The sequence below is a fragment of the Triticum urartu genome, chromosome 7 (assembly GCF_003073215.2).
Source record: "Triticum urartu cultivar G1812 chromosome 7, Tu2.1, whole genome shotgun sequence".
Classification (NCBI taxonomy): domain Eukaryota; kingdom Viridiplantae; phylum Streptophyta; class Magnoliopsida; order Poales; family Poaceae; genus Triticum; species Triticum urartu.
The window spans coordinates 634732010-634754873 of NC_053028.1; the positions used below are offsets into that span (position 1 = coordinate 634732010).

General features: G+C 44.5%; 1 protein-coding gene across 1 annotated transcript; it reads right to left on the minus strand.

Moving 5' to 3' along the window:
- Positions 1–1140: 1140 nt before the first annotated feature.
- LOC125520678 (SEC12-like protein 1) lies at positions 1141–6364 on the minus strand. Its single transcript, XM_048685641.1, has 10 exons — positions 6018–6364; positions 5786–5886; positions 3644–3776; positions 3209–3300; positions 2890–2989; positions 2732–2804; positions 2532–2652; positions 2060–2179; positions 1876–1946; positions 1141–1794 (listed from the first exon to the last, which is right to left on the minus strand). The coding sequence occupies exons 1-10, from the start codon at positions 6174–6176 to the stop codon at positions 1652–1654; spliced, it is 1113 nt and encodes a 370-aa protein (XP_048541598.1). The 5' UTR covers positions 6177–6364; the 3' UTR covers positions 1141–1651.
- Between the last annotated feature and the right edge of the window lie 16500 nt (positions 6365–22864).

The window sequence follows — 22864 nt, forward strand, 5'->3', positions numbered from 1 at the left end:
AGTACATCGAGGGCGGCAACACACCGCGCCTCGAGTACCCCGCTCCCCCGTCCTTCACACGCCGCCGGGGAAGCTCCTGGACCCCGAGGCGCATGGAGACCGGGGGGTCCTCCTCCTCGTCCGGCGGCTCCCCCTGCCTCCACCTTCGCCCCGTCAAGCCGGAGCCCCAGGGCGCGCCTGTCAGCGCGCGCACCCGCAGCTCCGGCGTCCGCATCGGTGACAACGCCTCCCCCACCGGCCACTTCGTCCTCGGCGAGCCCAAGCCGGAGCCTAAGCCGGAGCCCGGCCTCCCCGTGGAGTACGAGGAGATAGCCCGGCGTGGCTTCTCCAACGAGGACGCCCTGCGGTGGGCGCGGGACGACTACCTCCGCGACGAGATGGTCCGGTAGCGCCGGGCCCTGGAGGAGATCGCCGCCCGCAAGCGTGGGCGCGAGGACGAGCACGACGTCGTGGTCCTCAGCGACGACGATGACGACGCCCCCGGACCGTCCAACCCGCCGCGCCAACCGGGGGAGGGATGCAGCAAGGACGGCGGAGGCGTCGGCGGGGGCAACGACGACGACGGCGGCGGTGACTACACGCGGTTCTACCGCCTCCTCGGCATGTAGAACCGCGTGGGCGGGCGGCGAGGGATACGGCGGGGGTAGCCCGCGGTAGTTTTTCCCTTTTTTGTAAAGTATGTTTAAATTTGAACGAACTCGTCGATGTTTGCGTTAAATTTGAGTCGTGTTTGCGTCGTATTTGACTTTTAAAAACCCGTGGGGGGCCGCGACTGGGGGGTATCACGCCCCCAGTGCGCGGTTTAGCGCCGGTGCGCTCCCAGGGGGCGATTTTTTGCCCCTCCTGAGGGGCCAACGGCTGGAGATGCCCTTAGTGTGAAGTCTCGTTCTCTGAGCTGATGATCGTCCAATGGCTCTGAGCGAAGGAGGAAAGAATTCCACCCGACGATTCATCTCGAAGGAAAGATCTGGCTTTAATTGGGGGATTGCAGCTTCTAAAGAAAAACAGCATGTGGTTTGAGCTGCAATAGTTCAGACAAAATGTCTGCACACTTGCCCGGCTGGCCAAGCCCGGGCACAAAACCCAGGAGACAATAGAGTGGTGTTTTTCATGGATGAACTAGGTGAGCACCAAACCAGAAGTAATTAAGATAAACTAGCATTACGGGTAGGCCACCAAAGGCATAGTACATTACAGACCAAGCGATCATAAGGATCAGAATTAAACGGGGTTCAAAGTGCAACAGACAATAGAAATAAAACTGCAACAAACTGGGTATATACCAGATAGCCACTATGGCGCTGCATCATCAGCAGGGATGAAAAGACTCCAAGTCGACGGCGAGAAAACTTGTGTCGAGGAGTCGACTTCAGTTGGCGATCTTGAATGTCCCACTAACACTCGATGACATTCTCGAACTATTATCATTTACAGTGTCATTTTACAGTGTTCCCCCGATAAATACTGACGTCACCAGATAGATAGGCGCGCAACTGGATTGATACAACATTGACTACACTAATAAAGAAAGAAAGAGCTCTTGGTATGAATGAAATAAATAACACTGCAGTGCTGGATTGCTTGAAAGGGAATCATACTGGTGAACAGTTTCACCAGGAGTTTTGGTTTTCAGGAGACCGAGGAGGCTCGTTCAGAACTCTGCATGGCTTGGTAGGTCGATGACGTCCCGTCGGGGCGTTCCGCTCCAGAAGGAACCGGAGTTCTGGTAGAATACGTAGAACAGGATGGCTGATGCAAGGAAGAGCGCCAAGAGTATGAGCCAGATTTGCCATTCTGCAAAACAGAAAGAGTAACAGGTTGGTCAGTAAAGCCTATCACTTGAGTGCCAGACAGCAATTTGGCTTAGAAATATACCTTTCCAGTCAGCAGGCACATTCAGTCTTGTCAGCTCTGCTCCCCACTGTGGCGATGTGGAGATTACAACTCTGGAATATCAGTAGGCATGATGTAATTAATAGCGGAAACAAGGAGAAACTTCTGAAAATTTGTTCTTGCAATGGCTATTATTCCCAGTTCTTTATGATATATAAGTCCTTACCTTTCAGTAGGACAAAATTCAATTCCGCATATAGGGGAACCAAGATGGACCTTCTTGCTCCAGTGAGAAATCTCCATCTCCTTTACATCCACAACACAAAAATCACCATCGTGGCTTCCTCTGAAAGAAATACAGAAGCATGTCAGGTTTCAGAAGCAATGGAAGTCAAAGATGGTAACCGATACAAGGAAACAACCTATTAGCAAATAAAACAAAATGTCAGCTGATGCTGTCATTATTTATGTATTCAGCTTAATGGAAGGGGTAGTGTTCATGAACTTTTCAGGGCATGCAACACACTGAGCTTAACCTATATGATAGCCTGATAGCCCCTAACAACCAGAGTAAAGTACTCGACCAGACAGTAATAGGAGAACATAGAATACGAGATTTTCCTAGGTTTGGTAAAGGAAATCTCACAACTGCAACACTGTATGAAAGAAAAAACACAAGGAGTATTTTATCCACTTACAAAGCCAGAAACTTCCCATCCAAGCTAACTGAAAGTGTGGAGACAGGTTTTGCCAGTAGTCTTTTATACCCAATTCTAGACCAATCACTTATGTTCCAAACAACAGTCACAGCTTTGCTACCTGTCCAATGATGAAAACATATCCAGTTAAACTGGGCAGATGCATACATTTATTTTCTTGACTTGGATAGAAAGCATACCTTTTGCAACTGTGCAAAACAGGAATGGTTTCATGCCATCCCTAGAAAAGCGGCAACACTCAATCTTCTCGTCCTGCATAGAAAAGGAAAAGCATCAGAGAATAAGTTTCTGACGTAGAAACAAGGAAACAGGAAATGTACAAACGTATAATATGTACCGAAGATCGAGTCAAGTTGACCAATGGTACCCCCTCATTTATCTTCCAAATTCTTGCAGTACCATCAGTAGACGATGAAACTAAAAACTCTGAATCTAAGCTACAAGAGAGAAGGCAACAGCCTAATATCAGTACATGCTGTTTACTGAATAAAGTGTAGAAAAGATAGCCAAGGACCATAACACTTGACTTGCATGTCTGGGATTAGCATTACATTATCAGTGTTTTTAGTTGAGATAATGCCAATGTACTTGTATGTGCTTACATCAAGTCTGTAGTTCATTCTGTTAAGGAAAAATACTCTTTGACTTGGCCTAACCTGATATCCATGTCTCTGAAGGATTTATGAGCGTTGGGTTCATCTAAGAGCACCTTCATGCTTGGCCAATGAAATATTCTTAGATGCCCATCCTAGAGTAGTACAAAAAAGATACTATTGAGAAAATTAAACGCAGTAGCCACATCTCCGAAAATTTAGCTACAAGAATAGTGCTATCAAAGAAAATGCATCGGCAAAGCAAACCACAAAAAATGAACAAGCTCCAAGAAATAGCATAAAGGAATGGAATCACGGTAACTATTAACGTTGAAAGCTTGCACAGCTAACAAATGTCATAGTTAAAAAAATACTCCCTCCGATCCAAAGTTGTACTTGGTGACTAAGGTGAGCGTCAATTAATTTGGATCGGAGGGAGTAGAAGAAAAATGAAACCAAGTAACAGAAAGGAGGCAATATCATAGTAAAATTTAATACCTCACCACCGATAGCAAATTTAGCACCATCTGTGCTGTAGGCAAGACATTTCTGCAGTCCAACAGATTCGATAGCTGGAGCTTTACTTTCAATAAAGCGAACGGTGAACTCTTCAAAAATCAGTTTAAATAGCCTGCAATTTTAACATTCTTTCGTTACAAAGTACTGGACTTCATGAAAGTAAGAAGAAAAGGAAAAACAGAAGGTAATAGTAAATCAGATTTAACAAAGAGAGAATATGTGTATTGCTCTCAGCCTCTCACGATAATTTTATCACAGCAATTAAGCTTACTTTGAGTTCATCAGAAAATATAACAAAAACAACAGTGCTAAAAATATCAGGAACCGCGAAATAAACCTGTACATCACCTGCAACTCACACAGGTATTGTCCCATGCATTTATGATTCTCATTACTTCTATGAATCTATAAATAACATCAGCTATTGAGAAATTCAAAGTGCAAGAAGTATCTTCTCTCAACAAGTCGCGAAGCATATGTTTGTTATTGTAATCCTGGTAACAGGAGGAGAAAGTTCTTGTTGGACACTACACTGCCTTGCATTGCACATTTGGACGGTTTCGTAGATCTTCAGAACTTAATAAACATGTAGTGAACTAACACATCCAACAGAATCTAAATCCCTCAATTAATTTATAGTGGTTCTATTTAAGCTCTTCAGGTGTTTGGGAACATTGTACCACTGATATTGGTTTGCAGAGTATGTGCAAGGACAACTTGAATCAATACTGCCGATAGTAATCAATTCAACACTCTAATACTCCCTCCACCCAGATAAGGAAGCCGTATAAGACACTTTAGTCTCCAATGCAACACAACGACTAGATTTTTCATAATATACTAGCCATTAAAATAAGTGTTTACTAAATAAAATCATTTTGTTTACACAATCACATTAATATGGCAGGTAAATCACGGGCAAATATGTAGTAAGAGTGAGAGCATCTCCAGCCGCGCCCCCAAGACGCCCCCCAGGCCGTTTTTTTTAGCGCCGGCGCCGAAAAAACGGCCCAGTCGCGCCCCCAAGACGCCGAAATCCGCCGGATCGGCCCGTTTTCCGACCCGGCATGCCCAGGCCGAACCTGGCGCACTGGGGGGCGCTTGGGGGCGCCGGCGGAAGGGAAAATCGCCCGGGTCCCCACTGTCAGGCGAAAAGTCACACTGATTCGCCCCGTTTTCTCCTCTCCTTCCCCGACACCTTGCTGATACCGATGTCGCCAGCCACCTCTCCGCCGCCGCCGCCGCTATCTCGCCATTCCTCGATTTGGCGTGCTCCAATCTCGATTTGTTGTTGTCCGGTACCCCGCTAAGACTTGGTCGAAAGATCAAATGTGGGAGATCATGACTTGTTGTGTCATTTTGCACAACATGATCATTGAGAGTGAGCAGGAAGAGCCAGTGTTTGACACTGAACCATATTACAGGCAGGGTCCTCTTGCCCAAGTGGATCACCAGCTCCCTGCAACATGGACGGCCTTCCTCAACATGCGCCAGGAGAGCCGAGACCCACAGGTGCATCATCAGCTGCAGCAGGATCTAGTGGAGCACCTATGGAGGCTCAAGGGCAACGCCTAGCTGGACGTGCAATGAAATATGAGTGTTTTTATTATTTGTGATGATTTTATTGATGATTTTATTTGAATGAGCGCTGAAACACGTCGAGCATGGGCCGTTTTGCGCCGGAAATTGGGCCAATCCAGCGCCGAAAATAGGCTGAAAGCGCCGATACTGGGCCGATATCGGCGCCTGGGGGCGACCTAGGGGGGCGGCGGCTGGGAACGCACTAGCACCCAAGCCTAAAATAGCGCCGGCTCGCCCCCAAGCGGCGGTTTTCGGCGCGTCTTGGGGGCGCAACGGCTGGAGATGCTCTAATAAAGATAAAATAAATAAAGTGCAGCGGCCTTCCAGTTTTAGCTTCAATTCACACAAACACACGTGGCTCTAGAGCACCAAGCCAGTTTCCTTCTCTAGATTGCCATGACCACACGATAATCCAAATATCTAATTAGCCTTGCCACAAATTGTAACACAGACCTTCAGATCAGCTCGATTCAGCACTATCCAAACTAGGGAGCAGGGCACAGACAGAGCAGGCAGAGAGAAACAGAGTCGTGCACGCACCTGCACCCCTTGGCCGTGGCACACACGAGCTCGTCGCCGGTGGGGTGCACCGCGACGGCGAGCGGCGCGTCGCCTGGGTCCTCCCCGAGCACAATCCTCGCCTGCAGCGCAAAACCCAAAACCCAAAGAGGGAAAGAGGGCACACACAGGTCAACGGTCAACCACGGTCCAATCTGAAGCCGAACCAAAATCGAGGCAAAAAAAGGGCCGCCGGGCGGCGACGGCGACGCACCAGGGGCTCCTCGGAGAGCGAGCAGCTCCCGGAGTCGAAGCCGAGGACCTCCAGGGCCGGCGGGGAGGGCCGGCCGTGCACCGCGAAGACGCGGGTGGCCTTGTCCTCCCGGCGCCGGATCCACGCCGCGCAGGCCACCTTCCCGCCGCCGCCTGCCATGGGGTACTCTGCTCGCTGGTGGGCGTGCTGGGAGGTGGGAGCTATGGGGTCCGTACGAGATGGCTTCAAATTGGGAGATTTTGTGGGGGGTTTAAAAGGGGAGGGACGGGGAGTGGTGGGGATGGACGACGGAGGAGGGAGGCGCCGATCAGGAGGAAATCGTTTTGTTATGCGGGGGTTGGAGGATTATCCGTGGCCCCCCAAAGGGATATGCTCTCGGTTATCCGTTGACATTTTGTGGTCCACGCAGCCTGGGGCCATCTCATGTTTATACTTCTCCATTACAATACATTGCAATCAAGGGTTTGGTGTTGTTGGCTTCAATGATTTGGGAGAGCATTTGAGTAATGGTTGACTTTGTGCGAAAATAGTATGTGTTGACCTGGAGCTGAAAGGGAAGGCTAAGGGCATCACCAATGGTGGCCCGCAGATTTTCTCCCACATTCGTCCGCGCATGGGGGATCATTCCGCGGACACGGATGCGGGAGGTCGCCGTCCAACTCTACCCGCATATATTTGACCTTTCTCTTTTTTTTAATCCCGCACGTTCAAATAGCCGCTTACATATAGTTTAGACATTCAAATAGCCGCATACATAGAGTGCGGAGGTTCAAATAGCCTCATGAAGCAGTAGTTCAAATTTTAAAATGTTACATTCCAATATTGTTGTTCCCTTTAACCGTCCACTGATACTTAATCAGATCTTTCTACAGTTGCTCGTGAGTTGGTCGATACTGAATTTGTTCATGCATTTGAATAAACTCTTCAAATGTGGTCAGATTCTGATTTGGAAGGTTGATAGGCAGGGCCGGGCCCATAGTGGTGCTGAATCTGCGGCCCGCATAGGGCCCATAATTTTTGAGGTGGGGAGGGGGCAAAAAAATTATATAGGCCTAGTATTTCTGAGAAAATAAACCTAGGCGCTGTCACAGTGGGCCGTTGTGCGCTGGAGCTCGGGCTGAATCGAGGCAATCGAGCGCTGGTGCTTCTCGCTTGCTCGATCTTTCTCATGAAAAATAAATTGCTCAATCTGCGATCTATTGATGGAAACAAGATCGTCTCGTCGCCTTCGCCTCAATAGATCGATCGGATTCAGGCCGCTGTCGTTGTTGCCTTCCTGGCTTCCTCTCCCAAATTTCAGACTCGTCGCCTTGTCGCCTCACCGGATCGATCCGTGACCAAGTCCAATCTCCAGGTGCTTAGTGAGTCCTTGTTTTCGATTAACTTCGGTTCCTACTTCTAATTCCTAATTTTCTAATTAATTTTGGCAGGGATCGTTACTTCCTTAGAGATCGGCCATTACTTCCTTAGTAGAAAGAAGTTTTTCTAAACTGAAGCTATTGAAGTTCTATATGTGTACTACTATGACACAACAAAGACTCAATGATTTGGCCACAATAGCACTTGAGAATGAAGTGTTGGAAAAGACTGATTACGATGATATCATTTAAGATTTCATTTCAAAGAATACTAAAAGAATAATGTTCTTCAAATAAATAGCAACCGGGAGTTGAATAGGTATGATTTTTTATATGTCCAATTGTTATGTAAGACATTATATTATATACATTATAATTTTTTCTGTGAGATATATATACATTATAATTGCTCATTTTCTATAAGATCCGATCTCTAATGAAGCAATGATTTTTTTATGAGATAGGGCCTCATTTCTTAGTTTCGCACAGGCCCCTGATTTAGCTGGCCCAGCCCTGTCGACAGGATCACCCATGTTCTTAAATTTCAGAGTTGCGCAGCATCCTCACCCTCATCCTCGATGATCATGTTGTGCATGATCACACAGCATGTCATCGGCTCCCACAAGTTATTCAGATCTCAATGTTTAGCAAGTCCACAAACAACTGCAATACGGGTCCGCAGAACTCCAAATGCCCTCTCGACATCCTTTCTAGTTGCTTCTTGTCTTTGGGCAAAGTGAGACTTCTTCTGGTGAACTAGGTTAGAGATGGTGCTGACAAAGGTAACCTATCGCCAATCAAATAGTATCCCATGATGTACTCATGTCCATTGACAGTGTACCGGCAAAGAGGAGCTCTTCAATGATTTTGGAGAGTATTTGAGTATTGATTGACTCTGTGCAAAGATAAGTATTGGTTGACCTGCAGCTGAAACGGAAGGCTAAGGTGTCGTTTTAGGGATGTCTGGTAGACTGCAGGAATTCAGCCATGCTGCATGAGGCAAACGAGTTAGGTTGACCGGGGCCTGATTAAGAAAAAAAAAGGATGCAAACAAGGCGTAAGCATGTAGTTTGGTCCCCTGTGTGATGGTTGGTGGGGTTTGATCGCATGCATGGTGTATTGTTTGTTTGTTACGGTTTCTCGCATGTGCTCTGAGAGGAGGATGCAGCTTGGCATGGAAAAGGAGAGAATCTTCCCCACCTCCTGTTCCACGCGAGCCTGCATTAGTGGAAAAGTTCGATTCGGACATTCCTCCTCAGCCAGGCATGGTGGTGCTTTAAATAGTGTGTGATGGAGGAATACGATGCAACACAGGCAAGCAAATACCGTGTGAAGCAAAAGATTCCTTCCACAAGTAGTCTGCCTACCAACGTGCATACTACAACCTCCTAGGTTTCACAGGATTCTCCAGGGATCCCAGCCTATACCCCGGGCCAAGAAACCACGAATCAAGTTAGCCCTGGATGATCCACCGATGCATTTGGAGGCCCATGAGACAGGGGTAACCCCGCCCTTTCCGTGGCCTTTCCCCGGGAGAGCCTTCCATGCGTGCAGAGGTCAGGGAGGAAATCCATGCTCGCTCGGTCTCGTGAACGAGAGGTGACGGCGATAGGATCCAAGAACAACACTCTGCCCTCCTCTATTCAGCCATCTGACCAGCAACTGGAAACAATGCACTCCCTCCCTACACCTCCATGCTTTGCCTCTCCGATGGGAGCGATGATGACAGGGGTCGTCATCCTCCCCCTTCCCAAATATCGTCTCCGCCACGAACCTTCACTCACCTCTGGTGAAGACGACAACCAAGAGATCACCCTCCTCTTTCACCAAGGTTATCCTCTCCTCCTCCACTCCCACTCACCATTTTTCTTCTCCATGGTGATGCCTTCCCCGGTACATGCACTAATGAGTTCCTGTACATATCGAAGAACCTCCTCCTCCGTCTGAAGTTTGTATCACAAGTTAGCAGCTGTATTGAAGAGCATCGAAGGTTTTGCAGTGCATCTAACTATCCTGACCTCACAAGTGAGCAAAACCACCTTTACCTCCTTAAGATGCTAATCTATAAGCGCAATGTTCTAGTATATTCTGAAGAGGGCAAATTTGTTTGTGGGTGGGTTCATTCAAGGAGGTAGGATTGATGCATTTGTGTTGGATATATTATTAAGAGGGCAAATGTATTTCATGATTTGTCATTGCCTTTTGAATAGAAATAATTTTGGCACCTACTATTTTGGATCAGACTAGTCTTAGTGATAGCAACTGAAAGATGCACTTCAATGTGCTATATGCTTGTAGTTTAGTATCATTTGATGTGGTTGATCTACTGTGTCTCTGTTTGAGAAATTGTGTGTACTTTAACATCTGTTTCTAAGCCTTGTAAAAAAATTCTTGTGTGTAAACAATTCATCTTATATTTGCTTGTTTTGCAGTACATCACTCTTTGTCATATAGTTTCTTATCCTTTGCTAACTAGGGATTATATACCAGATCTTTCCTGAATTTGAACCAGGACATCTATGAGAACTATAGCCTAAATATGAAATTATGACGTCGCATGAATTTGAACTACATTACTTGTTGAATGACTAAAATACCAATAGTGTGTTCGATTTGCCTGGTTGGCGAGTGATCATTGATATCTAGTAGGTGTTGATTTGTGGGTGTACTTTATTTAGTTATCTATGTATCTCACTAGTGAAAGACCAAATCCCAGTGCCAGTTACGGTATTGTGTTTGTTCTCTTACTGTTATGATCTTGCCCTTGTGTTGAGCTAGGAACAGAATCAATTTGTATCTTCCGTATGTTAAACTGGCCAATTTTTGTATCATAAACCGATAAATATTTGAGCGTGTGTCAAATTTAGGTGCTCTAACAATAGAGGTGTTTCTTTATCCGAAGACGATGTATTCAATTGTTGGGTGCCTTTTGATTTGCTGGTCATTGAGAATATTTGACTCGGAGCAACAAAGGTATGTGACACAGTCATCCCTTTGACATGGTCACTGAGGAAGCTTAAATTCTAGAGAGAAAAAACTACCCGCTCTTAATTATGTGTTTGTTATGTTATAGCTATGCAAAATGTTCTTAATTCTGTTTATACACATTGCAATCTATGCAGAATGTTCTTTGTGATTGATTAACTCTTGTGTTGTTATTTTTTTGTGCCTAGTATTGCAGAGGTCTTATTTTAGTCTATGAAAAAATTGCTGCCCTTAATTATGTACTTAGATGTAAGAATATCATTACCTTTATATTTACTCATGAGCTTCCGAGGCTCGTAGCTATTGGTTCTTTGTAGTCATAACAAATATGGTATTATTATTGCTTTAGTATTTTCTATTGCATTATACACTTCCTAGTTATTATTATTGTAACAATTTTGTTTTATTGTGTAGTAGCGATGCATTCTAGGAGGGATACGATTATTGAGATTATCTTGCAAGAGCAAGAAGAAGACGATGAAATATTCTTCATTTTGGTCCATGCTCTATATTCTTGTCTTTACAAGGACAAGCAACAAGTACATACATCATCTCTATCCCGTGCTGCAAAAGTTAAGGAAATATTAGAAGGGCATGAGAGTTGGTATCGGGTTGAGTTTTAGGTGGACCCTGAGATTTTTACGGCTATCTCAGATTATTTTTGTACATGATTTCGCACAATGCTAGTAATCAATATCAACAAAAATACTTCAAACACATCACTGAAACAATTCATAGGAAGATAAACAAACTTTTCGTCTTAATTCCAACTCCAGCCCAAAGATTTATAAATATTCCAAGTTCGCTCCAGCCCCACCCAAAGATCATGCCCTTTATTTTCAGGTGAAACTTCACACACATCTCCACATCTATGTGATTTTCCAAAACTTCTCCACATAGGTTACTAAACCTACCAAATTTGTTGTTTCTTCTTCAACGTGCAGAACTTCATTGGTGTTATATATGGAACCCATACACTAAGCACTGTTGTTGAAGGTAAGGCTCCCGCAATAAGGAATAGGAAAGTAATCATCTCACAAATTTTGTTGGTTCACATTTATATCATGTGGGTGGGAAGGGTCTGCATCAGATGCAGGAGTTCCTGAGCCTGCTATTAGTAAGGGGTTTCATGTGCCAACTATAATTTTTTATCCCGTAGATTAAGGATATACAAACACACCTTCTTTTCTCGACCCATATCGACAAGTTAGGTATCACCTATGTGAATTTAGGAGGAGGCGCTCATCTTTGACGGGCTATGCTGACCATAACGAGTTGTTCAACCATCACCATGCTGTTATCTGGAACCATATTGAAAGAGGCATTTGTGTTCTCAAAAAATGGTTCCCTATCTTAAGAGTGGGCAATCAATATTGTATAGAGTCGTAAATCAAGATTCCGGTGTCTTGTGTTGTATTCTTTAACATCATTAAAGCTCATAGTGATGATGAGGCATGGCTGGATCACCAACCATTGTTAATTCCACCAACAACATATGTTGATGTTCTAGAGGGAGACGATGTCAACCAACATCATCACATGAGTCAAACAATGGAAAGATTCTCAGAGATTATATTGCAATGCAAATGTGGGTTGATTATAACAACTAGTTGGACATGAATTTTTATTCTTATTTTATTTTTTTTTCATCTTTTTTGGTGAAGTAGTGGTAGAGAGAAATTGAACTACTACCATTTGTTGGTTGAGCGAGGTCTTATAGATATATTGCTTGACCACCACAGGCCCATCTATAGAGGTCAAAATGATTGGATGGCTAAAGGCTGGATTAGCATTGCAAATAAGTTCACTCATAAGTTTCCACTAGCTAATTTCACAAAGCAGCAAATCCAAGACAAAGATAACGATTTGTAAGGAAACTACAGGGCAGTGCGAGATGCTAGGAAGCAAAGTGGAACAAGATGGGATGATAAACTTTGGATGATTATTGTTAAACTAGAATTATGGGATAAACTTATCAAGGCTAGCTCTCTTCTTCTTATGCAGTTTGCGCAACTCATTGATCCTAATAATAATTTGTTCTTGCATTTAATAGGAGCATCCTGAAGGAAATATGCCCTAGAGGCAATAATAAAGTTGTTATTTATATTTCCTTATATCATGGTAAATGTTTATTATTCATGCTATAATTGTATTAACCGGAAACTTGATACATGTGTGGATACATAGACAAAACACAGTGTCCATAGTATGCCTCTACTAGACTAGCTCGTTAATCAAAGATGGTTAAGTTTCCTAACCATAGACATGTATTGTCATTTGATGAACGGGATCACATCATTAACAGAATGATGTGATGTACAAGACCCATCCGTTAGCTTAGCATAATGATCGTTAAGTTTTATTGCTATTGATTTCTTCATGACTTATACATATTCATTTGACTATGAGATTATGCAACTCCCGAATACCGGAGTGTCGGTGGGAAACGACACCTATGAGATCACAAGAATCCGTACTACGGTTGCCAGGGCGCGGGGTCGTGAGAAGAGCAGGATTAACAGTCAGCACAAAGATCGTTTACCTAGGTTCGGGCCACGAGGATGCATAAAACCCTAGTCCTGCTTTGGTAGATGTATTGAGTGTCACTACAAAAAAATACGCTTCCGTGATGATACATGTTTGTCACAGTAGGTCGCTTTTTTGTCATGCATGTACATCCATGACAAATTTATGACAGAATCAAGATAGTCATACCTATGTTGTCGTAGAAGTGTTCCATGACATTACCAAAATTATCATCACGGAAGTGTCCACTTCCATGACAATAAATCGCGTGTCACAGAAGTGCTTTCGTCAAGGGTGACCGACACGTGGCATCCACCGTAACGGAACACCATTAAGCTATCGGGTCGGGTTTTGGATCCGATAACCCGTTAACAGCCCCGACCAATGGGGATTTTCCACGTGTAAAATCATCATTGGCTAGAGGAAACACGTGTCGGCTCATCGTTGGGACAGATGTCATCCACTCACTGGATAGTAGGCGCCTATGATACGTCGACATGTGGCATGGCCCAACAGTGGCCCATTCCTGTGAAAAGGCCGGCCCATTTGACTTGGTCAAAAGTTGGCGGGCCGGCCCATGGAAAGCCTATTAATGGCCTGTTCGCATATAGCCCATTTACAGCCCGCTAACCCAAGGCCCGTTACGCCCTATCCGAATTAGGCCCAGTAGCGTCATCTGGGCCATCCAATATGATTCTAGCCCGTTTTCACTTCTGGCCCATGTATAGCCCATGACGTCTTTCGGCCCATATGAGGCCCTTTGTAACTCTTGGCCCATTAGCGGCCCGTGCTGAAACTGGCCCGTAATGAATAGTGTATCACTTTACACCCATTAACGGGCCGTGGTGAAATTGGCCCGTAATGAACAGTGTATCACTTTATACCCATTAACAGCCCGTTATTCCGTTGGGCCGTCTCCAGCCCATGTTATATTTCGGCCTTCTCATAGCCCATTTATTCTTGGGCTCATTTCTAGCATTCGTTTACTTACAGCCCTGTTACTGTCATTTTCTGCTTGTGGGCCAAATTCAGCCCGTGGTTACAGTCGGCCCGTTTGTGGCCTGTTAATACGTTGGGCCGTTTTCATAGCGTCATCAAATATGGCCTATTAGCGATGACCCATTATGGTCGGCCCATGAACGGGCGATTCCAACTCTAGCCCGTTTACGGCCAGAATGCGGTCTGTTTGGCCCATGTTTGGCCAATCGATCATACGGCCCGTATAAGGCCAATTGATGATACGGCCCGTAGAAGGCACATTGATGATACGGCCCGTAGAAGGCCCACTGTTTCTACAGCCCATAGAAGGCCCACTGTTTCTACGGCCCGTAGGAGGCCCAGTGTCACTATAGTAAATATTAGCCCATGGTTATTGTGGCCTAGTTTTAAAAAATAGGTTATTGCAGCCACTAGCAAACCGCAGAAAAAGAACTGCACTGACTACAAGCAAACAAATAAACAAGACAACAAGGAAATAAATAAGCAAGCAACTTATACTAGGCTATCACGGCTATTACACATATTACATCCACTGGGCATCAAAGTTCGCCACCAGTGCAAATATAGGGAACACAGCAGCATATAAACGCCGCAGCAAAACAAGTCCAGAACTGAAACCACTTCAGAAGAGCTCAAGAAACAATATCCTGGGTACCCATAATGCTGGCAAGATGCTTAGCAAGCTTATTAAGTTTCTCTTGTTTGGCGCTTAAGTCCTCCAGCGCTTGCTGTTGCACCAGAAAGTATGCATCTGAATTCTGCAGGGACTTCCTCAGTCCTTTGGCTTCCTGTCGCATAACATCTGATCGATGTCTTTCAACTTGAAGTTGAGACTCAAGAAGCCGAACTGATTCAGGCAATGAGTTCGAAGAGCTGGTGCCAGCAGTGGTAGCCAGTAACTCGAACACTACATCAAGACAGGACTTTGGGGTTGTCTCAGTGTCTTCAATATGGTTTTTACCAGCTTTCTTGGAGACCAACAGGGATGTCTCACTATCTTGAACCTTATCTGCATTACTTCCTTTACCATTGCATAACAGGGTACTCTTCTCCAATATTTTATCCGCGTTCTAAAAGAGAAACAAACAAACACATCTCAGGTTTACAATGTAGTATATGAAACTCATTTTGGTAAACCAGTTCAGTAGTAAGGTGGACAGGATAACAGCAGGAAACAAACATATATCTATGTAGTATGGTCACTGTATGGTCTATATCATTCTAGTTTATGTTGCCAAATCAAGATAGATACAGTTTGAGTCATATCTATTTAAGACAAAGCAGCATAGACAGAATATAAGTGTGGGAAACTACACAACAATAACAAAACTTGTAATGTGCATGGCATGAGAACATAACTGTTTATTCAATTGAAACTGAAATCAACATAGAGCAAGTTACAACAGCAAACAGCCAAACACGTTGAAGAAACAGGTTTAAAACATACCTATTGCGCCATTGGAGTTTCAATTGCATCCTTCAAATTGAAATTAGTTGGTATTAGTAAATACAGTGATGCAAGAGCAAAGTAGTATGAACCATAGCTATGAAACCTGACCTGAGAACAATTCTTCTTCTGCTTTAAGCGTTGACTTCAGGTTCGGAGTGGTGGTCCTCGTGATTTGGGCACTGCAGTTGCCTTACTAACTGCTCGTGTTTGGGTGCTCTGTGGTGGAGACGGTGCTGTGTCAACGGGAACTGGGTGTCTATCTGCTGGGGTTGGGGTTAGAAGGGGTGTATCTGGTTCTCTGTCCAACTGGGTAGGGGTACAATCTGCATGAGTGTGGGTTATGTGTGGTGGGGCTGGTTCTTGGGCAAGTACAACCGTGGTTCTATCTGCATCGACAAGTAGCACGATCTTTTCTGAAGACCGTGTTTTTACTCCCACAGATACTGCCATCACTCCCTCCAATTGAAATGGCTGATAAACAAGAAAAGTAATTGAATGTACAGACATTGTAAGATAGACAGGTGCAATGGATAGTAGGGAAGAAAACAGGGCATGAAATAATTCACATTTATGTTGTCTAAGCAAACAGAATAGTAGGGCATAATTTCACATATATGATGGCTAATTAAATAGGATAGCATGACACAATTTCACATGTATGATGGCTAACTAAACAGGATAGAATGACATACTTCAAAATATGATGACTATGTAAACAGGATGACATGATATAACTATATGATGTGTCTATTAAAGTGGTTGGCATGCCATAAATCACAAACATGTCGTTGATGGAAACATGATGGCATGATATAATTCACGGATAGAATGACATAATTTAAATAGGATGACTATGTAAACAGGATGAGATGATATAACTATATTATGTCTTTAGAAAATGGGTTGGCATGCCATAATTCAGATACATGATGTCTATGTAAACATCATGGCATGACATAATTCCAATATATGATTTATATACTAAGGAAGTGAGCAGAGGGCAATCGCATATATGATGTGTCAACTAAGGAGATGGCATTCAATATTGTGTATATGATGTAAAAACTAAGCATTGCAATACAACATATGCATTATATGAGTAATATAACCCTGCCAAGTTTGAGCATACACCTTAGGGGGATAATAGGACTGGTCATCTGCCTCTGAATCCTCCTCTGAAGAGCTATCTATAACCAGCAAGATATCTGCTTCAGCAGGTAGCATTGTCTGCTCTGAAGACCTTGTTTTCACTCCAGATTTCTCCATCACCAATTCAAATGGCTGATGCACAGGAAGAGCAGTTGAATATACAAACATTGTCGACAAAAGCAATGAGAAATACAAAAAAAGGACGACATGATATAATTCACATATATGACGCTTGCCTAAACAGCATGGCATTGCATAATTCACATACATAATGCCTTGCAACAAGATAACAATGCATAATTCACATATATAATGTCTTGCAACAAGATGGCATTGCATAATTCACATATATGGTAATTAGACACTAAACAGGTGGCATTCACACAAAGCATGTCTAAACTAAGCAAATGACATAGCAATACAAGATACCATACGCACGGTATGAGCAACATAACCCAGCCAAGTTAGGGCATGCACCTCGGGGGGGGGGAGGGGAATATGACTGGTCATCTATCTCTGAATCCTCCTCTGAGGAGCTATTGGTAACCAGCAAGACATGCGCTTCGTCAGATAGCATTGTCTACACTGAAGACCTTGTTTCCGCTCCAGATTTTTCCATGACCGTGTCAAATGGCTGATGCACAAGAAGAGTAATTGAATGTACTAAAATTGTTGACAAATTTAACACGTAATAAAAAATGATGGCATGATATAATTCACATATAAGATGACTGTCTAACCAGGGTGGCATTGCAAAATTCACATATATGATGCCTGGCTAGACAAGATGGCATTGCATGATTCACATATACGATAAAGAAACTAAACAGATGGCATTGACACAAAGCATGTCTAAACTAAGCAGATGACATCTTTAATGTATACAGTAAGCAATGCAAGGCACCATATGCATGATATTACCAACATCAGCATGCCAAGTTAGAGCGAAGACTTCATGGGGTAAATAGGAGTGGTCTTCTCCTTCTGAATCCCCCTCATAACAGTTATCTTCCTCTTGATTACGATCTGAAATGGGTGGAGGGGGGCTGCCTTTGCGCCCACCATGGAACGACATCTGCATGAAATTTTATTGCCACGCAAGGCTCGTCTCTTTTGCTTTACATGATCAGTTCCATTGTGTACAATAACTGGCATGTATAGGAATAAAACATAGTGAGATTATGTAAGGAGTGCATGCACAAATCCAGAGTGATGGTAGCAAACTGTGGATAGACCCAAAACCAATGATAGCAGGCAGATAACAGCTTTAGTTAAAAAATACAGATAATGGCTCCTTTAATGTTTATTTGCACCCAACATGAAACTCATAGTAGACACCGGGGATTAACCAGATAGTAGACAGATAGTACTGATTGCTGCCCCAATATGTACCCCACAACCATTTAAAAACTCAAGTTTCAACATTAGTTTGGACCTGACTAGGAGTCTAATAGGTGAACACGACGATAATGTAGCATGTCATCATATTAAGCGACGCATAACGTAAGCAGACACGGAAGAGTGCGACCTCTCTTGCGGACCCGTGTAGTCCTCAAGGTCATCTGCTTAGTTGATGATGGTAATGCAGTTGCCGTGGCTGCCGGCGGTGGGGAAGAAGATCTGAAGCGGTGAAAGACAGTCTGGAGAGCGGATCCCTACTGTGGTGAACCCTTCTGTCGTTGGAGGAGCTGAGCTGGGGTTGAACACAACGCCGCAGGAGCAGGACAAACCATACAAGGTTTTCTTTGACACCTATCTATAACAGAAGTAATTGAGTAATGGCTTGTTTGAATTTGAGGATTCTAACAATGCAGGGATAGGAAATAGACAGGAATAGGATAGGAATGCACGTGCAAAATAGAGAATTTAAAAATACAAGATTTCTGCCAATCTGGGTGTTTGATTCACAACAATTGGAAGATCACGGGATGCAAAAAAGCATGGTGAGATTAAGTCAAACCACAAGAAAATGTACGGTTATAATACTATTATGCTACTATCTCTTAGTCTTGTGCTTGATGAATAGGAATATGAAAAGGAGGAGAAGTGGAAATTAGAATTCCTATGGTTTTTCTTTCAAGGAGACACTAAAGGAACAAATCCTACAGTTTTTCTTTGCTCCATTCCTTTGCACCAAATTCATGAAAAGTAGTACCATAGGAAACTTTCCAATTCCGATGTTTTTCATTCACTTTTCCTTTCAAGCACTGGCGATTCTAGTAGGCAGGCTTGAGCACGGAAAATCCTACACTAAAAAATGTATTTGTGCTACTTCTATTACTTTGGACCTAGGCCACTGCCATACTAGCTCAACTCCCAGGCCCATCGACAAATGCAAAGCTCAAACGCGCAGAGATAAATAATGATGGCGTTCAAGAGAGTCCATCATGGATAGCTAAGTTGCCTGGTACCTTACTGCTTGTCATATAGTAGGATAAAATAATCGTATTTCCCATTACTACGAGTGCTCAGTGGACAATATATATAACATGTAGAGTAAAAAAGAGATGCAACAAGTGTACAACCTCTTTAGCGAAGCCATGTCGATCTCAGTGTGATTGGGTTGGCCGGTGAGGATGCTCCGGCTGACTTGGCTGTCGGAGGAGGGGAAGAAGATCTTAGGCGTCTGGAGATGGAGCCCGAGGTACTGCTCCGCTGTGATGGAGGGTTTCGTCGTTGGAGCAGCTCCGATGAGTTGTACGACACCGAGGCTGAAGCAGGACAAGAGAGACAACGAACAACATTAACCTGAGTGGAATTCTAATAGAATCTCCAATACATGACGTAAAATACATAAACACAAACTGCTAGATGTAAAATACATCAGCCGCTCATCTCTGAACTTAACCGTCGAAACTGAATTTAACTGTCGAAACTGAACTTAACTGTCGAAACCGAACTTAACTGTCGAAACTGAATTTTGCTGTCGAAACTGAATTTTGCTGTCGAAACTGAACGCACTAGCAAGGTGAGGCTACAGGTCGGTCGACTGACTTTTCCATCTCTGGTCAGTCGATTTTGCAGCCGTTGGATACGAAATCAAGGGCATGCGGTTCATCTTCAACCTCCACCCCCTTGAGCCGGCCAAACAGCAGCCCCCCGCCGCCCGCGGCCGGCGGTGCGCCGTCCCGCCCGCCCCGAAAACACTCCCCACCGCCGGTCCGCCGCCGCCCCGGCCATCCCTCTAGCCCCCCCCCCCGTGCCGAGGCTTTCTCTCCGGTGATCCCCACGCCACTGCGCTGCCAACGCCCCACCACCGCCGGCGACCACCGCCCCCATCCTGAACCCTAAGATAGATAGTGGGGTACCTCTCCGGCGAGCCCCCCTCCCCGCTGCGGCTTGTTCTTCCTTCACCCTGGCAGCATCAGAGTGAAGTGTAGCTAAATCGGAGCAGCATCGCAAGCAAGAGCAAGAGCGAGAGTAAGAGCAATAGCAAGAGCAGACCAGGCAGGGGACCGAGAGCAAGAGCAGAGCAGCAGCGCGAGCGAGAGCTAAAGCAGCAGCAGGTCCTACTGATGTGGACGTCGCCGCCGAGGGAGCGACGCCGTGGAGGAAGTGGCTGGCGACGCCGCCGTGGATGGAGCCGCGTCGTGTCGGCTCGGGACCAAGCGCCGACAGCACCGTGAGATCGAATCAAGAAGAAAATGCGGCGATTAGTGTACAACCTCTTTGGTGGCGCCGATTAGGCCGCAGCTTCATCCGAGGAAACGGTGATGATGATGCTCTTCCAATGGTGCAGGTGAAGACGGCGGTGTGGGAATGGAGGTGGCGCGAAAGATGAGGGGAACGTCGGGGCAGCTCCTTGGAGGTGGAGGACGGTGTGGCTGAACCGGCGGGAGGATGAGATCAACGACAGATCCTCATCCGGTACGGTGGATGAGGGACGTTGAGGTGTTGCTGTGGACGACGTCGTCGGGGAAGAGACTCCGGCTGGGTGGCGGACGGATCAGGGTGTGGGGTTTCGTCGCGGGTTTTCGCGGCCTCGGTGTACGAATGGGTGGGCGGATGGGATGGCAGTGGGGAACCATGGCTTAGAGACGCGCTTGTCCGAAATGTGGGGTAAGTTACGAAAGTACCCCCACCGATTTGAGGCGGTTCTTTCGGTTCATGGGTACCACGGGCATTTCGCGTGTCGGGATTTCACAGGAGGTGGGAGTTTTCGCGCGCGTTGTAATTTCGGAATAGCAAAGCGCGGGTTGAGATGGAGAGAGTTGTCGGAGCACAACGAGACAAAGATATATCTTAAATATTTCGGGCTAACAAGGCGCGGGTTGAAGAGGCGGGAGTTTCGCAGCATGATAGACAGAGACGCTAGCTTGAATTTTCGGCATAACAAGGCGCGGCATGAAATTTCGGAAGAATAAGCTTAACGTGTACCAAAAAAAGACAATTTGCATCTCAACATGCACAACACACACAAACACCATTTAGACTAGAGTAAGGTACACGTGCATTGCACGCATGAGATTTGGCAACCAAATTATGAATAAATACCACATTATAGCATGCAAGATTTGAGTCATATATGCATGATGTAGATGTTCATTTAATTCTTATAGTTCATTTCATTCAAAATCATCTAGTTTTTATAAGAAAGCTAATCTATTTTAAGATTCATGGAATTGTGCGTCGTAAGACATAAAGTAAAAACAAATAATGGCAAATCATGTAAAAAACATTTGGGCAATTCTGATATGGAAGATTCTAGAACAAATAAGAAGTGCTTGTGTTTTGATGTTTGTGCATTATGCTTAAGTTCAACCATGGAGTCTTCTAGATTATACATGTGGCGAAATCTGGTGGAATCTAGATGATATCCAACGGCCAGTAGTGCTCAAATTTGCCATCTTTGGACCATCGGATTCGCCTCATCCAACGACCATCTTTCAAAGTTAAAGTTACCCGCACACAATATAATATATATATATACTGCCCATCATCTCCAATTAGAATAGTGTGTCCATGCACGGATGTGACGTGGCCAAATGATGTCTGCCATCGGTATCTCAAATTCAAATCAGTCTGACCTTGTTCAATGTGTATACATTACAACATACTCGTTTCCAAACCACACCGCGCAGATCTCCGTTATATTCATGCATGCATGGGTTTCAAACATCAGGATCTCTTATTCAAATATTTGAATTCAACTTTATATTGATTGTGACCTCACCTATTCAGCTATTCTTTTACACCCACATAGTAGTCTCTTTATAATTGTACCACTAACTTTCTCTCGCGCATGCATGCACACACACTACCAGTTGGCATTATCCATCGCATGCATGCAATCTTTTTCTTCAGGTCGGTCTCCCATGAAGTCACACACCAACACACATCCCCCTCTCCATCATATCGGGCATTCTTTATCTCTCACGCGTGCATGCGCAACAATCGATGTTCCTCTATGTATGTGTGTATATAGCTAGGTCTTTCATAGTTTTCCACACAAACCGATCAATCGATATATCCAGTGAGGTCTCACCCTCTTTCCCACGTCCACATCGATCAATCTATACCTCTCTATATAGGATTAACATATATAGCTAATACACCCACATTAATTATGTATCCAACGCCCCCCTCTCATCATCCATGCCTTCCGCTTCATCTCTCAGACGCGTGCACAATGGCGAAGACAGGGGGCAGTAAGGGCCCTGCCCCCCTCCCCCCTAACATCACTATATATCAAGGCTAATATGAATGTGATCATTAGACAATTGCTACTAAAAATGGTTTAAGTTCATGAATTGACCCTCCTCATAAAGGATTAGCAATGCTTGGCCCCCTAGCTCATTTATTTTTCATGGCTCCGCCACTGCGCGCATCAGCGCACGTGTCCGCCCTCTCTCTAAATATCGATCTCGCACTTGTGCATTCCTTCATAGTCTCCCTCCACTCGGCCCCTCGCACCATCTTCTAGCCCCCACCGGATTTTGCCACATGTACAATCTAGCATACTCCATGGTTGAACTTAAGCATAATGCACAAACCTCAAAACAACAGTGGTTCTCTTTTGTTTTAGAATCTTCCGTATCATTACTTCCCAAACTTTTTTCTAGTTGAATTGCCATTCTTTGTTTTTTACTTTATGCTTTACAACACACAATTCCATGAATCATAAAATAGATTAAGGGCTTTTTTGATTCAAAGGATTCTCAAAGGAATTTTGGAGGATTCTAATCATTAGGAATTTTTCCTATCTTGGTTGTTTGATTCATAGGATTGTAAACCATAGGAATTTTTCCATATGATTCATTTGCACTAGATTTCATAGGGAACATCCCATTCACTCAAATCTCTTTGAAAGAATTCTGCGTTTTTTCTATGCACAATCAAACACTCGTACAATCCCGTAGGATTCAAGACGACATTCCACT

What these genes read in the sequence shown, in the direction of transcription:
- LOC125520678 (XM_048685641.1), bottom strand. Translation starts at nt 6,176, where the DNA reads ATGGCAGGCGGCGGCGGGAAGGTGGCCTGCGCGGCGTGGATCCGGCGC. An exon ending in GATGGGAAGTTTCTGGCTTT is followed by an intron (nt 2,180 to 2,531) that starts GTAAGTGGATAA and finishes TATTTCTTTCAG; the next exon opens with AGGAAGCCACGATGGTGATT. An exon ending in TGTGCCTGCTGACTGGAAAG is followed by an intron (nt 1,795 to 1,875) that starts GTATATTTCTAA and finishes TCTGTTTTGCAG; the next exon opens with AATGGCAAATCTGGCTCATA.